At 39.7% G+C, this 18,244-nt stretch overlaps 2 protein-coding genes across 6 annotated transcripts in view; both read left to right on the forward strand.

Moving 5' to 3' along the window:
• The first annotated feature begins 7,286 nt into the window (after positions 1-7,286).
• Positions 7,287-11,122, forward strand: LOC306998212 (uncharacterized protein). Of its 5 annotated transcripts, none has more exons than XM_079612102.1 (4): positions 7,333-7,373; positions 7,591-7,699; positions 7,779-8,062; positions 9,314-11,122. In XM_079612102.1, the coding sequence occupies exons 3-4, from the start codon at positions 7,861-7,863 to the stop codon at positions 9,553-9,555; spliced, it is 444 nt and encodes a 147-aa protein (XP_079468228.1). In that variant the 5' UTR covers positions 7,333-7,373; positions 7,591-7,699; positions 7,779-7,860; the 3' UTR covers positions 9,556-11,122. The 5 variants fall into 5 exon arrangements, with proteins under 5 accessions (XP_079468224.1, XP_079468228.1, XP_079468227.1 ...); XM_079612101.1 differs by having other exon boundaries at positions 7,800-8,062; XM_079612100.1 differs by having other exon boundaries at positions 7,337-7,373; positions 7,591-7,695; positions 7,800-8,062.
• An 857-nt stretch (positions 11,123-11,979) lies between these two features.
• LOC306998209 (myomegalin-like) overlaps positions 11,980-18,244 on the forward strand; it is a 116,740-nt gene continuing 110,475 nt past the window's right edge. Inside the window, exon 1 of the mRNA XM_079612094.1 lies at positions 11,980-12,290. Coding sequence (XP_079468220.1) covers positions 12,265-12,290 — 26 coding nt within the window. The 5' untranslated portion in view covers positions 11,980-12,264. The remainder of the gene's footprint in view (positions 12,291-18,244) is intronic.

Below are 18,244 nucleotides of genomic sequence, written 5' to 3' on the forward strand. Positions count from 1 at the left end.
TCATATAGAGACTCTTTCACCTAGATATCATCATATAGAGACTCTTTCACCTAGATATCATCATATAGAGCCTCTTTCTCCTAGATATCATCATATAGAGCCTCTTTCACCTAGATATCATCATATAGAGCCTCTTTCACCTAGATATCATCATATAGAGCCTCTTTCTCCTAGATATCATCATATAGAGCCTCTTTCTCCTAGATATCATCATATAGAGCCTCTTTCTCCTAGATATCATCATATAGAGCCTCTTTCTCCTAGATATCATCATATAGAGCCTCTTTCACCTAGATATCATCATATAGAGCCTCTTTCACCTAGATATCATCATATAGAGACTCTTTCACCTAGATATCATCATATAGAGCCTCTTTCACCTAGATATCATCATATAGAGACTCTTTCACCTAGATATCATCATATAGAGACTCTTTCACCTAGATATCATCATATAGAGACTCTTTCACCTAGATATCATCATATAGAGACTCTTTCCCCTAGATATCATCATATAGAGACTCTTTCTCCTAGATATCATCACATAGAGACTCTTTCACCTAGATATCATCATATAGAGCCTCTTTCACCTAGATATCATCATATAGAGTCTCTTTCCCCTAGATATCATCATATAGAGCCTCTTTCCCCTAGATATCATCATATAGAGCCTCTTTCTCCTAGATATCATCATATAGAGCCTCTTTCTCCTAGATATCATCATATAGAGCCTCTTTCACCTAGATATCATCATATAGAGCCTCTTTCTCCTAGATATCATCATATAGAGCCTCTTTCACCTAGATATCATCATATAGAGCCTCTTTCTCCTAGATATCATCATATAGAGCCTCTTTCTCCTAGATATCATCATATAGAGCCTCTTTCACCTAGATATCATCATATAGAGCCTCTTTCACCTAGATATCATCATATAGAGCCTCTTTCTCCTAGATATCATCATATAGAGCCTCTTTCACCTAGATATCATCATATAGAGCCTCTTTCACCTAGATATCATCATATAGAGCCTCTTTCACCTAGATATCATCATATAGAGACTCTTTCTCCTAGATATCATCACATAGAGACTCTTTCACCTAGATATCATCATATAGAGCCTCTTTCACCTAGATATCATCATATAGAGACTCTTTCACCTAGATATCATCATATAGAGCCTCTTTCACCTAGATATCATCATATAGAGCCTCTTTCTCCTAGATATCATCACATAGAGACTCTTTCACCTAGATATCATCATATAGAGCCTCTTTCACCTAGATATCATCACATAGAGCCTCTTTCACCTAGATATCATCATATAGAGCCTCTTTCTCCTAGATATCATCATATAGAGCCTCTTTCTCCTAGATATCATCATATAGAGCCTCTTTCACCTAGATATCATCATATAGAGCCTCTTTCACCTAGATATCATCATATAGAGACTCTTCCCCTAGATATCATCATATAGAGCCTCTTTCTCCTAGATATCATCATATAGAGCCTCTTTCTCCTAGATATCATCATATAGAGCCTCTTTCTCCTAGATATCATCATATAGAGCCTCTTTCTCCTAGATATCATCATATAGAGCCTCTTTCTCCTAGATATCATCATATAGAGCCTCTTTCACCTAGATATCATCATATAGAGCCTCTTTCTCCTAGATATCATCATATAGAGCCTCTTTCTCCTAGATATCATCATATAGAGCCTCTTTCTCCTAGATATCATCATATAGAGCCTCTTTCTCCTAGATATCATCATATAGAGCCTCTTTCTCCTAGATATCATCATATAGAGCCTCTTTCACCTAGATATCATCATATAGAGCCTATTTCACCTAGATATCATCATATAGAGACTCTTTCACCTAGATATCATCATATAGAGCCTCTTTCTCTAGATATCATCATATAGAGACTCTTTCACCTAGATATCATCATATAGAGACTCTTTCACCTAGATATCATCATATAGAGCCTCTTTCACCTAGATATCATCATATAGAGCCTCTTTCTCCTAGATATCATCATATAGAGACTCTTTCACCTAGATATCATCATATAGAGCCTCTTTCACCTAGATATCATCATTATAGAGACTCTTTCTCCTAGATATCATCATATAGAGACTCTTTCACCTAGATATCATCATATAGAGACTCTTTCACCTAGATATCATCATATAGAGCCTCTTTCACCTAGATATCATATATAGAGACTCTTCTCCTAGTATCATCACATAGAGACTCTTTCACCTAGATATCATCATATAGAGACTCTTTCACCTAGATATCATCATATAGAGACTCTTTCACCTAGATATCATCATATAGAGACTCTTCACCTAGATATCATCACATAGAGACTCTTTCACCTAGATATCATCATATAGAGACTCTTTCACCTAGATATCATCATATAGAGACTCTTTCTCCTAGATATCATCACATAGAGACTCTTTCACCTAGATATCATCATATAGAGACTCTTTCACCTAGATATCATCAATAGAGACTCTTTCACCTAGATATCATCATATAGAGACTCTTTCACCTAGATATCATCATATAGAGCCTCTTTCACCGAGATATCATCATATAGAGCCTCTTTCTCCTAGATATCATCAATAGAGACTCTTTCTCCTAGATATCATCACATAGAGACTCTTTCACCTAGATATCATCATATAGAGACTCTTTCTCCTAGATATCATCATATAGAGACTCTTTCACCTAGATATCAATTACATAGAGACTCTTTCACCTAGATATCATCATATAGAGCCTCTTTCACCTAGATATCATCATATAGAGACTCTTTCTCCTAGATATCATCATATAGAGACTCTTTCACCTAGATATCATTACATAGAGACTCTTTCACCTAGATATCATCATATAGAGCCTCTTTCACCTAGATATCATCATATAGAGACTCTTTCACCTAGATATCATCATATAGAGACTCTTTCACCTAGATATCATCATATAGAGCCTCTTTCACCTAGATATCATCATATAGAGACTCTTTCACCTAGATATCATCATATAGAGACTCTTTCACCTAGATATCATCATATAGAGACTCTTTCACCTAGATATCATCATATAGAGACTCTTTCACCTAGATATCATCATATAGAGACTCTTCTCCTAGATATTCATCATATAGAGCCTCTTTCACCTAGATATCATCATATAGAGCCTCTTTCTCCTAGATATCATCATATAGAGACTCTTTCACCTAGATATCATCATATAGAGCCTCTTCTCCTAGATATCATCATATAGAGACTCTTTCACCTAGATATCATCATATAGAGACTCTTTCACCTAGATATCATCATATAGAGCCTCTTTCACCTAGATATCATCATATAGAGCCTCTTTCTCCTAGATATCATCATATAGAGACTCTTTCACCTAGATATCATCATATAGAGACTCTTTCACCTAGATATCATCATATAGAGCCTCTTTCTCCTAGATATCATCATATAGAGACTCTTTCACCTAGATATCATCATATAGAGACTCTTTCACCTAGATATCATCATATAGAGCCTCTTCACCTAGATATCATCATATAGAGCCTCTTTCTCCTAGATATCATCATATAGAGACTCTTTCACCTAGATATCATCATATAGAGACTCTTTCACCTAGATATCATTATATAGAGACTCTTTCACCTAGATATCATCATATAGAGACTCTTTCACCTAGATATCATCATATAGAGCCTCTTTCTCCTAGATATCATCATATAGAGACTCTTTCACCTAGATATCATCATATAGAGACTCTTTCACCTAGATATCATCATATAGAGCCTCTTTCACCTAGATATCATCATATAGAGACTCTTTCTCCTAGATATCATCACATAGAGACTCTTTCACCTAGATATCATCATATAGAGACTCTTTCACCTAGATATCATCATATAGAGACTCTTTCACCTAGATATCATCATATAGAGACTCTTTCACCTAGATATCATCATATAGAGACTCTTTCACCTAGATATCATCACATAGAGACTCTTTCACCTAGATATCATCATATAGAGACTCTTTCACCTAGATATCATCATATAGAGACTCTTTCTCCTAGATATCATCACATAGAGACTCTTTCACCTAGATATCATCATATAGAGACTCTTTCACCTAGATATCATCATATAGAGCCTCTTTCACCGAGATATCATCATATAGAGCCTCTTTCTCCTAGATATCATCACATAGAGACTCTTTCTCCTAGATATCATCACATAGAGACTCTTTCACCTAGATATCATCATATAGAGACTCTTTCTCCTAGATATCATCATATAGAGACTCTTTCACCTAGATATCATTACATAGAGACTCTTTCACCTAGATATCATCATATAGAGCCTCTTTCACCTAGATATCATCATATAGAGACTCTTTCTCCTAGATATCATCATATAGAGCCTCTTTCACCTAGATATCATCATATAGAGACTCTTTCTCCTAGATATCATCATATAGAGACTCTTTCACCTAGATATCATTACATAGAGACTCTTTCACCTAGATATCATCATATAGAGCCTCTTTCACCTAGATATCATCATATAGAGACTCTTTCACCTAGATATCATCATATAGAGACTCTTTCACCTAGATATCATCATATAGAGCCTCTTTCACCTAGATATCATCATATAGAGCCTCTTTCTCCTAGATATCATCATATAGAGACTCTTTCACCTAGATATCATCATATAGAGACTCTTTCACCTAGATATCATCATATAGAGACTCTTTCACCTAGATATCATCATATAGAGCCTCTTTCTCCTAGATATCATCATATAGAGACTCTTTCACCTAGATATCATCATATAGAGACTCTTTCACCTAGATATCATCATATAGAGACTCTTTCTCCTAGATATCATCATATAGAGACTCTTTCACCTAGATATCATTACATAGAGACTCTTTCACCTAGATATCATCATATAGAGCCTCTTTCACCTAGATATCATCATATAGAGACTCTTTCTCCTAGATATCATCACATAGAGACTCTTTCACCTAGATATCATCATATAGAGACTCTTTCACCTAGATATCATCATATAGAGACTCTTTCACCTAGATATCATCACATAGAGACTCTTTCTCCTAGATATCATCATATAGAGACTCTTTCACCTAGATATCATCATATAGAGACTCTTTCACCTAGATATCATCATATAGAGACTCTTTCACCGAGATATCATCATATAGAGACTCTTTCTCCTAGATATCATCATATAGAGACTCTTTCACCTAGATATCATCATATAGAGCCTCTTTCACCTAGATATCATCATATAGAGACTCTTTCACCTAGATATCATCATATAGAGACTCTTTCACCTAGATTCATATAGAGACTCATTCCCCTAGATATCATCATATAGAGCCTCGTTCACCTAGATATCATCATATAGAGACTCTTTCACCTAGATATCATCATATAGAGACTCATTCCCCTAGATATCATCATATAGAGCCTCGTTCACCTAGATATCATCATATAGAGCCTCGTTCACCTAGATATCATCATATAGAGCCTCTTTCTCCTAGATATCATCACATAGAGACTCTTTCACCTAGATATCATCATATAGAGACTCTTTCACCTAGATATCATCATATAGAGACTCTTTCACCTAGATATCATCATATAGAGACTCTTTCACCTAGATATCATCACATAGAGACTCTTTCTCCTAGATATCATCATATAGAGACTCTTTCACCTAGATATCATCATATAGAGACTCTTTCACCTAGATATCATCATATAGAGACTCTTTCACCTAGATATCATCATATAGAGCCTCTTTCACCTAGATATCATCATATAGAGACTCTTTCACCTAGATATCATCACATAGAGACTCTTTCTCCTAGATATCATCATATAGAGACTCTTTCACCTAGATATCATCATATAGAGACTCTTTCACCTAGATATCATCATATAGAGACTCTTTCACCTAGATATCATCATATAGAGACTCTTTCACCTAGATTCATATAGAGACTCATTCCCCTAGATATCATCATATAGAGACTCTTTCACCTAGATATCATCATATAGAGACTCTTTCTCCTAGATATCATCATATAGAGCCTCTTTCACCTAGATATCATCATATAGAGCCTCTTTCTCCTAGATATCATCATATAGAGCCTCTTTCACCTAGATATCATCATATAGAGACTCTTTCACCTAGATATCATCATATAGAGACTCTTTCACCTAGATATCATCATATAGAGCCTCTTTCTCCTAGATATCATCACATAGAGACTGTGTCTGTTCCCCGATTTTGGAAATCCAAAAAACTCCCAAACCCATTTAAGGGTAAATGTTTTATTGATGTTCAACAAATAGATATCATACAGATGAGCAAATGATAAAGCTCGGGCTGCTGAATATTCGATCCCTTTCTTCAAAAGCACTTTTTGATTATGCAGGTTATGATTACAGACCATAACCTAGATGTGCAGGGTTTGACAGAAACTTTGGTAAAACCAGACAATTACATTACTTTAAATCCACACCGCAAGATTACCAAATTTCCAAATGTCAATCTTAACCGTTCTATTTTATCAGAAACAATCTGAAAACAGTGTTTAAGTGTAAAATACCGAACTTGTCCTTTAAACTACTTGTCTGGCCTTTAAATTTTGAAACAGAATTTGATCACTTCGGGGTAGATACGCAAAACCAAAATTATCCCGACAACGCTTCAACGCTTCATGTCTACTGCGATCTCAAAACTCTGGCCAGTTAATAATACCTAAAATGTCAGAATCGACTGCTGGCGGTAGATCCTTTTCCTATTTAGCACCAAAACTCTGGAACAGTCTTCCTAACATTGTCCGGGAAGCAGACACACTCTGTCAGTTCAAAGCTAGATTAAAGACACATCTCTTCGGCCTAGCATACACATAACACATTATAGACTTCTATAACTCAATGTTAGGCTGCATAGATTAGGTCAGCCGGAACTGGGGACACTTCCTATAACACTCGATGTACTCGTTACAACATAAGAAGAATGGCATCTACGCTAATGTTAGTTAATTATGTGAAAGTTATATCTGTTATTAATAAAGTCAGGTACTGTGTTGACCTGCTCTCAGCCCATGATTAACCATAACCAGTCTGTAATCCGTGTCAAAGCTGGATAATATCTGCTGATAAAGCCTTTGACCTTGACAGTCTCAGCCAATCACAGCGAGGCACAAGCGTGTTCATCGAGTCTCCGGTCTTCATGATTCACTCATTACTGAAGATCTGGGCCTGAGAACACACTCGTCCGGTGAGTATCAGCCCCACACGATCCTGTGTTTGACGTGTTCTATCTGTACAGCTCATTGAATATGTTTGCTGTGAAACTTTCAAGATATATCCCGACTTGTAAGAAATGTTAATGTAGTTTATGTGTGTATGTGGAGTTATTAATCTGCTTTAACACACACCATGTGTAAGTTCATAAGTGGACAGCATTGCTGAGTATTTTCTGCTTAAAACTGCAGTGAACCAAAGACACGGTTTGAAATCGCTGGTGTTTCTGACGTCACACACTACCTTGTAACCAATCAGATCAACGTGTGATCGTCAACCAGTGGATCTCTGAGTGAGTGAGTGAGTGGAGGCGGGGCTTTTTTCACAGGAAAAAAAACGTTTACAAATAAATAGAGTTGGTGCTTACATTTTTTTTAAGGGTTACAATTATTGTCCACAGGTGGACTTTAACCACTGAGATGTGCTAAACTCCTGGATGAAGTTTTGGCCGTCCGAGGGTGATGTCGGTCCCGAGCGAGACGCCTCCACTGCCCCCTGCAGGCGAGGAGGAGGTTTTCTTCAAGACTTACATCCCACCCGCTCGAGACGCCATTCATCTGCCCATTCACGTCTTCTACATCATCCTCGCTTCCATCGTGATAGTGACGACGCTCTACGCCATCATCGGACACCTCATGAAGGACCTGCTGCACGACCTGGCGGGTGAGCGTTCAGACCTACACTTCTGGTGCCGTTACTGACACGCTTCCTAGAACGAGAGGAAGTATTGGTCATATCACTCGTCTGCATGTGAATATACTGTAGTGTACATGCTGTAGAAATAGCTCAAAGATTTGATCTGATGAAGCCAGTGTCCGGTTCTTTCTCAGAAGGGTAGCTTACACAGTTATCAACAACGCTAATCTAGTTTTTTATATTTTCATAAATGAAAAATGTAAGAAACGCTTAAAAATATATATTTTTTGAAAATTAATGGATTAATGAAAGCGGTAAATTCAAACAAAGTAACACAGAAACCAGAATACAAACTAAAAGTCCACGATAACAACACTAACTGAACATAATTGTGACAAAATGACTAGATTTAAAATCTAGCGTAGCTTTCATCAAAAGTGCTGAGATGAGATGTTGTGTCCTGTACGGTCAGCAGAATAAACTAATGCAGTTTCTTTCTCATTGTTTGTGAAATTGACCAGCATTTTCCAAGTGAAAATTGTTTTACCAAATTTCTTCCAGTGGTTTCCTGGGCAGTAAATTACCAAGACTTGTTAACGCTGCTGAGTGAATGTTTCCTGAAATTAATCAATAGTGTTACCGTCTTATAGAAATGAGAGCAAAAACTATATCTGTTGTAGTTTCCCTTCACCACTATACAAGTTTATGAAGGAGCTCCTAGCTCCTGTCCGGGGTCAGAGGTCAGCTGTCCTAGCTCCTGTCCGGGGTCAGAGGTCAGCTGTCCCGGCTACTGTCCGGGGTCAGAGGTCAGCTGTCCCGGCTCCTGTCCGGGGTCAGAGGTCAGCTGTCCCGGCTCCTGGTAGGAGGTCAGAGGTCAGTTGCCCCGGCTCCTGGTCAGGGTCAGAGGTCAGAGGTCAGCTGTCCCGGCTCCTGTCCGGGGTCAGCGGTCAGCTGTCCCGACTCCTGTCCGGAGTCGGAGGTCAGCTGTCCCGGCTCCTGTCCGGGGTCAGAGGTCAGCTGTCCCGGCTCCTGTCCGGGGTCAGAGGTCAGCTGTCCCGGCTCCTGTCCGGGGTCAGAGGTCAGCTGTCCCGGCTCCTGTCCGGGGTCAGAGGTCAGCTGTCCCGGCTCCTGTCCGGAGTCAGAGGTCAGCTGTCCCGGCTCCTGTCCGGGGTCAGAGGTCAGCTGTCCCGGCTCCTGTCCGGGGTCAGAGGTCAGCTGTCAGCTGTCCCGGCTCCTGGTAGGAGGTCAGAGATCAGCTGTCCCGCTTTGTCTCCTCAGACTGCCTGTTCGGGCCTCAGCCGGAGGAAGAGCAGATCAACCTGTGCGAGAACAAAGACAAGTTCATGGTGGACTGGTGTCCGGAGAGCAGCCCGGAGCTGGAGGAGCTGGCCCGCGCAGAGGAGATCCGCGTGCTGATGGAGGGGGGCCGCTTCACCCCGGCCATCTGGGTCATCTCTGACGGCACCGAGCCCAGAGCGCCCCGGACCGGCCCGCGGGTCGCCTTCGGGAAGAACGTGTAGAGTCCGTACAGCGGGAGATGATCACGGGATATATTACACTCGTGGGTTCTGCTCTGGTTTAGTGGAGCTGTCGGGACGCCCTGCTGGTCTCCGCCAGTACTGCACGTTCCTTTGCAATAGTGGTTTTCATGGATCCTGGTTCTGGAGACCCACATCTCTCTCCTGACCAGCTGAATCAGGAACAAGAAGATCCCCAGACAGCAACATATGGGGCTTTTCCACTGCATAGTACGGTACGGCTCGGTTCGGTACGGCTCCCTTATGGCGCATTTCCACTGCATGGTACGGTACGGTACGGCTCGCTTCGGCTCGCTTTAAATGGTACAACCTCTGTTGAGGTTCCAAGCGTACCGTACCGATACTAAATGTGACGTGAAAACACTGCAGATCACTGATTGGTCAGACAGAATCGTCACTTCAGCGTCATTGTATTTGCGATACGAGACACGACTAAACCCGCTAGATTTAAATAGCCAGACAACAGCCAACGCGGTAGCACCTGTTTTTAGAGTATTTACTTGACAAAAAAAGTAAAAAAAAAATCAAACAAGAAATGGCTGAATCGTGGTCAGTGGACGAGGTGCAGACGTTCCTCTCGTTGGTTGCCGAGGAGCGGAAGTAGCACAGCTCTTAGCCGCACACGGCTACCACCGGACCTACAACTATTAACGATCAGTCCCACCCACTTTGAAGCGGTACTAACGTAACTGCAGTGGAAAAGCAACCGAGCTAAAGCGAACCGAGCCGTGCCGTACCGAGTCGAGTCGTACCACGCAGTGGAAAAGCGAAGCGAGCCGAACCGTTCCGCGCCGAGTAGAACCGCACCGAGCCGTACCATGCAGTGGAAAAGCGCCAATAGTGTCAGTCCAGATCCGGCCCCCGTCTGGCACACGGTGAATCCACATGTGCCGGATCTGGGCCGGATCTGGGCCGACACTGCTACGCTTACATGCAACCAAATAATCCGTTAGTAATGGGATTGACGGCTCAATCGGACTGAAAAGGCTTCATGTAAAACACCTTAATCGATCCGATTCAGCTCGATACAAAGAAGAGACGTCGATCGGATTGAAAGGGTCGGTGTATTCCTTTTTTCCTTAATCCGATCGAGAGAACATGTAAACACTAAACACTTGATCGGATTGAAAACCGAAACTGAAAAACCGTGCCGGCGCTGGCTCCAGACTCACACGCACCACTGGGTCTGGCCAGTTTTACTGGTGATCAATATAAGCAGCGGCACAGCGGCTCATACGCTCATCATCTCCAAATCATGACCAGCAATGGATAAATATTAAGTCTGCTGTTTAAAACAAATAAAGAACCGGAGTAGGAGAATGGTTATTTTGCGCAGACATCAGGAAACTGTATATTTGTAGATTTGTGCAACAATCTCTCCAGATTTGAAGCTTGTGACATACAAACACACACGTCACCCGATCACATGTTCAGCGTTCACGTAAACACTACGCTCGGATTCATCGGAATTAATTCAGTCCGATTGAAACAAATGTTGTGCATGTAAAAGTAGCCACATGCTGCTGACTGGGTCTGTTCTCTGATGATTTTAAAACAATTAAAAATATACATTTGATTCAAATCTTTTAATCAAATCAATATGTTTAAAAGAATGTGTACCAGTTTTACTCCCTGTGCAGAAATAAGAATAATCCCAGTGAGCTTTTGTGAAGTTTAAGACTGACTCTGGATTCGAGCATCACGGCGATGAAACCGCAGCAGAACCGGATCACCTGACCCAAGTGTGCAGTGATGGGCCAATCAGAATGCAGGAATGCACTCGAATCAAATTTAAGGAAGGAGAATTCAAACAGGGAAATTCATCGAGATTCAGTTGTGTGCCGATACATTTCATCTTTTCAAATATTAATAAACATGACATGATATTCAGTGATTTAAGCAATGATTGATGCCTTTAAATAAGCATGCCATTTATATATTTCATTGTAGGCTATTTAATAAATAAACTTAAAATGAATGTGTGAATTTACTTAATATCAGACAGGCTATATAATCAAATTGAACATTTTAATGTGATGAAACTGAAAACTTCCTGTGTGATCATGTGACCAGTTTGATCAAATTCACTCAACTTAACCAAAGGGTTAATAGTTCGAATCTGAAGTGAGAATAAACATCATGTTTTTGTTTGTTTGTTTCATTGTAGAACAGCATCATTGTTTCCAGAACAGTCAGACTCTCCGCACATTATTGTGACTATGTAACATGATATATGGATAAACAGGCTATTAGAGAAATGTACAAGCCTGAAAAGTCATTGCAATTTCTATAGTGAATATAAATGTTTCTAGTTCTGCTCAGTTATTTCACCAGAAATCGCTGTTTGTGGCTAAAAATCAAAACGGCGAGTGAATGTTAAAGGATGTCGATCACGTTGATCAGTGCAGAGATGCGCATGCGCACTACAGCTGATGTTCTGAAGCCTTCTCTCGGCTCCGGTTCGGCTGATGTGGGTCAAATGTAACCAGAGAAAGATTCATTCGGGCTCGTGCATGTAGGACAGACACACAGAACCGAGCGAGCGCGCGCAGCATCTGTCCTCGTGCACGCGCACAGAATGCCGAACGAGCATCACCTTTGTCGTCGGTTCTGCCCTGAGGAATAACGGGAATAACGACACACCGACAGATGGAGGAATGATCGGATTCGGAACCGGCCCGGTGTTTGACGATGAGCTGGACCGACGGCGCGGAGAGGTGAGAATGCGCGTGAACACATTGATCCGCACTGATTCTTGCTTTATATCGCACGGGCCTTTATTCTTTATATCGGCGCAGTGTGTATGACATCAGGACTAATATTCAGATTCAAGAGCTTCATCCATCAGCGACTGCAGAGGACACACTAATGTCTGCATTATATGACAGGAATAGACTTTTGTCCTCTGTAGTGGACATTATATTTCGGGGAGTTCTCTGATGTCATTCGGCTTTGCAGAGATAACTAATGTTTGGAAGTTTCACAGTGACAACTGCCTCTCCTTTAATGGCTGACACTACTTTAGTGATCACATTTAACACTCTTATGGATGGTAATGTTTTGTGAGTATCATTTAAATCTGACTGTTATTTTCCGGGTATGTTATAATGAGGTTTCAAATAAAAATATGGCTTTCTGTTATGAAACAAGACATCGAATACACACAGAGGACACCGGCGCTTAACGCGTGTGTATCAGGCTTTTGGGGAGACAGGTGAATAGGGAAAGACATTATATTTCAATATTCCTATATGACATATCAGATATTATCATGAAAATCTTGTCAATTAATAATCCATTATTACGCTTCTGTTTGCATTACATTTTGCCCCAAAAACATATTAATATGTAATTACTGCAATATGTCATCATATACAAGTGCACTTTAGATACATAGATGCACTTTATGATGGATATATGCACTTTATGATGGACAGATGCACTTTTATGATGGATAGATGCACTTTATGATGGATATATGCACTTTATGATGGACAGTTGCACTTTATTCAATTCAATTCAAGTTTATTTGTATAGCGCTTTTCACAATACCCATTGTTTCAAAGCAGCTTTACAGAAAATGTATTTCAAAAATATACATACAAAAATACAGTTAGTTAATCATGAAATTTAGGGCATAACATATCGCCGGCGTTGGGTCGTCTCTTCACAGGCGTCGAGTCGTCTCATCACAGGCGTTGGGGCATCTGAAGTCTCCATGAGAGGCTGGATACATAACTGGAGCTGACGAACTCTATTTGAGTTATCTCGGGACAGGCGTCCCGAGATAACAACAAAAAAGGCAGATGGGAAATAATTAGCGTAGCTGCTGTTCTTAATATGAATGCATTTGATCTGATTTAACTGTAGTATAAAAGGTATGAGATGCATCATGTGAATGCTTGGCTAAAGAGATGCGTCTTTAATCTAGTTTTAAACTGGGAGAGCGAGTCTGAGCCTCGGACAGTATCAGGAAGGATATTCCAGAGTTTAGGAGCTAGATGTGAAAACGCCCTCCCTCCTTTAGTGGACTTAGATATCCTAGGTACGACCAGAAGCCTCGAATTTAGCGATCTTAAAGAGCGCGATGGATTATATGGCGATAGAAGATCTCTTAAATACACAGGAGCTAAACCATTTAGGGCTTTATAGGTCAGTAACAATACTTTGTAATTGATACGGAACTTAATAGGTAACCAGTGTAGAGATGATAAAATTGGTGTTATATGATCATATTTTCTTGACCTAGTAAGAACTCTAGCAGCTGCATTTTGGACTAACTGTAGCTTGTTTACTGAGGATGCCGGACAACCAGCTAATAGAGCATTACAGTAATCTAGTCTCGAGGTCATGAATGCATGAACTAACTTTTCTGCATCAGAAACTGATAGCATATTACGTAGCTTAGCAATGTTTCTAAGGTGGAAAAAGGCTGTTCTTGTGACATTTGAAATATGATTTTCAAAAGACAAGTTGCGGTCTAGTATAACACCCAGGTCTTTTACTGTAGAGGATAAAGTAACAGGACGTCCATCTAGATTAAGGTTGTATTGTAAGAGGTTTTGTGGGCAGTTTTTTGGACCAATCAGTAATACCTCCGTTTTATCTGAATTTAATAGAAGAAAATTACACGTCATCCAATATTTTATATCTTTAACACACTCTGTCATTTTAGATAATTTAGTGTTATCATCTGGTCTAGATGAAATATATAATTGAGTGTCATCAGCATAACAGTGGAAACTTATTCCATGTTTTCTTATAATATTACCAAGTGGCAGCATATAAATTGAGAATAGCAGGGGGCCTAATACAGATCCCTGCGGCACTCCATAATTTACTGACGTTATCTTTGATTTTTCCCCATTTAAATGGACAAAATGGTAACGGTCTGATAGGTACGATCTAAACCAGCTTAATGCCTGTCCCTGAACACCAGTGTAATTTTGAAGTCGATCTAAGAGTATTTTATGATCTATAGTGTCAAACGCAGCACTAAGATCGAGTAAAACTAGTATTGAGATACAGCCTTGAAGCTAAAAGTAAATCATTTGTAATTTTAACCAGCGCAGTTTCTGTGCTATGATGTGGCCTGAATCCTGACTGAAACTTTTCATAGATATCGTTTTCTTGCAAGAAAGAGCACAATTGAGCGGACACAACTTTTTCTAGTATTTTAGACATAAATGGAAGATTTGAAATGGGTCTGTAATTTGCTAGGTTATTTGGATCTAATTGTGGTTTCTTAATAAGAGGTTTTATAACTGCCAGCTTGAATGTTTTTGGAACATGTCCTAAAGATAGAGACGAGTTAATAATATTGAGAAGAGGCTCTTCCACTACAGGTAACACTTCTTTCAGTAGTTTAGTGGGTATTGGATCTAATGAACATGTTGTTGGTTTAGATGCAGTGATAAGTTTATTTAGCTCTTCCTGTCCTATAGTTGTAAAGCGCTGTAGTTGTTCTTGAGGGGCGATAATTGAGGCTGAATCGTAAGACGCTGTCAAAGATTGCACTTTTACAATTGTGTTTCTGATGCTTTCTATTTTCTCAGTGAAGAAATTCATGAAATCATTACTATTAAAATGTAACGGAATATTTTGTTCAGGTGATGTCTGTTTATTTGTTAATCTAGCCACAGTGTTAAATAAAAACCTTGGATTGTTTTGGTTATTTTCTATTAGTTTGCGTAGATGCTCAGCCCTGGCTGCTTTTAGAGCCTTTTTATAACGTGACATACTGTCTTTCCACGCGATTCTAAAGACCTCTAAATTAGTTTGTTTCCATTTGCGCTCTAAGTTACGAGTTTCTCTCTTGATAACATGCGTAGCACTGTTGTACCATGGTGCTTTAGTTTTCTCTCTAACCTTTTTTAATCTAATTGGTGCAACAGTTTCTAATGTACTAGAGAAAATGGTGCTCATACTGCTAGTCATTTCCTCTAGTTCCTCTGTTTGTTTGGGTTCACTGAGGAGCGGAGATAGATCAGGTAAGCTATTCAAGAATCTATCTATAGTGGTTGGAAGGATTGTTCTGCCTGGTCGATAACGTGGCGCAACATGACACATTTCAGCCGTACGTAGTATGCAAGTTACCATGTAGTGATCAGTGACATCATCACTTTGCGGTATAATATCTATATCGGTTGGATCGGTTCCATATGATATAATTAAATCTAGAGTATGATTAAGACGATGAGTGGGACCACTAACGTTTTGCTTGACCCCAAAGGAGTTTAATAAATCTGTAAACGCAGCTCCTAACGCATCATTTGTGTTATCAACGTGTATGTTGAAATCTCCAACAATTATTGCCTTATCGGCATTGACCAATAGATCTGAGAGAAAATCTGCAAACTCTTTTAGGAAATCAGCGTAAGGCCCTGGCGGTCTATATACAGTAGCCAAGGCTAGAGATAATAGGGATTTCTTTCTTACATCTAGGAGCGTAACATTTAGAACAAGTACTTCAAACGAATTAAACCTGTGGCCTGTTTTCTGAGTAACATTAAGAATATCTCTATAGATTGTTGCAACACCGCCGCCACGACCAATCAGACGGGGCTCATGCTTATAACCGTATCCTGGTGGAGTGGACTCATTAAGACCGAAATAATCATTTGGTTTAAGCCAGGTTTCAGTAAGGCAGAGTACATCAAAGCTATTATCAGTGACCATTTCATTTACAATAACCGCCTTAGGTGTAAGCGATCTAATGTTTAGAAGACCTAGCTTTAGAAATTGTTTTTGTTCACTAATATTGAGATTTTCTGGTTTAATCACAATTAGATTTTTCTTAGATCCTGCAGTAGATTTATTGTTTGGCCTCACTAAACGAGGAATAGACACAGTTTCTATATAGTGTTCTACACTGGTACTTATATCAATTAATTTGGGACAGCAAAGAATGTGATTTGGACTTACACTTTATGATGGACAGTTGCACTTTATGATGGACAGATGCACTTTTATGATGGATAGATGCACTTTATGATGGATATATGCACTTTATGATGGACAGATGCACTTTTATGATGGACAGATGCACTTTTATGATGGACAGATGCACTTTATGATGGACAGATGCACTTTATGATGGATAGATGCACTTTTATGATGGACAGATGCACTTTTATGATGGATAGATGCACTTTTATGATGGACAGATGCACTTTATGATGGACAGATGCACTTTATGATGGATAGATGCACTTTATGATGGACAGATGCACTTTATGATGGACAGATGCACTTTATGATGGACAGATGCACTTTTATGATGGACAGATGCACTTTATGATGGACAGATGCACTTTATGATGGACAGATGCACTTTTATGATGGATAGATGCACTTTAATGATGGACAGATGCACTTTATGATGGACAGATGCACTTTATGATGGACAGATGCACTTTATGATGGACAGATGCACTTTTATGATGGACAGATGCACTTTTATGATGGACAGATGCACTTTTATGATGGACAGATGCACTTTTATGATGGATAGATGCACTTTAATGATGGACAGATGCACTTTATGATGGACAGATGCACTTTTATGATGGACAGATGCACTTTATGATGGACAGATGCACTTTATGATGGATAGATGCACTTTTATGATGGATAGATGCAAGTTTATGATGGATGGTGTTCACGAAACACAGATGTTTGCAGTAGCTATTATTTAATTGCAAAATAGAGTAAATACTGACAGTACTGTGTTTAAAATGTACGTTTTGTTTGTTGACCTGTTGTATAAAAATCAATGTCACATTTGCAATCGTGTGTATATTTGGGAACTATTGCATTCTTGCTCGTTATCAGCAATAAATAGCAAGAACTCACACAGGGTATGTTTTTGTATCAAAGAAAGTTCGAGTCTTAAATCCGCTCTGTGTCTATATTGTTTTCTGCTAGTAAGTGCTAAATCCACACTTTTACAACATTGTCAAAAACGGCAGTAATGTAACTCTGCACACACACTGTACACTGGGGATGCGGTCAGTCTTCACTGCGAAAGATGAGGTCAGTTTAATGGATCTCATGTGTTTACAGTATTTTCCCAGTTAGAAATACATGCTCTGATTTAATATTATTTATAATAATAATAATAATAATACATAGGTCTTATATAGCGCTTTCCAAGGAGCTCAAAGACGCTTTACAAATGAAACAAACAGACTAACAAGAATGAAAATGAGAGTGCTATTATAGATTGTACGCGAGCTGAAACAAGTGAGTTTTTAGCAGTTTTTTGTAGGTCAGTGAGTCCGAGTTTCTGATGTGGATGGGGAGTGAGTTCCAGAGGATGGGGGCAGCGATGACGAAGGCTCGGTCCCCCAAAGTTCTGTGCGTTGATTTAGTGGTGGGTTTGAGAAGGGTTAAGTCAGCAGAGCGGAGACGGCGGGAGGGACGGTGGTGCTGTAAGAGGTCTGCGAGGTGTGGAGGGGCCAAGTTATTGAGGGCTTTGTAGGTGATGAGCAGAACTTTATAATGGATGCGCTGTTGTACAGGGAGCCAGTGAAGCTGTTGGAGGACGGGGGTGATATGGTCTCTGGAGCGGGTGTGGGTGAGGAGGCGGGCAGCGGAGTTTTGAACGTATTGCAGTTTTTGTAAATCAGAGGAAGGGAGACGATATAGGAGGTTGTTGCAGTGGTCGAGT

This window comes from Phoxinus phoxinus, assembly GCF_949152265.1.
Source record: "Phoxinus phoxinus genome assembly, chromosome: 5".
In the NCBI taxonomy this organism is placed as follows: Eukaryota; Metazoa; Chordata; class Actinopteri; order Cypriniformes; family Leuciscidae; genus Phoxinus; species Phoxinus phoxinus.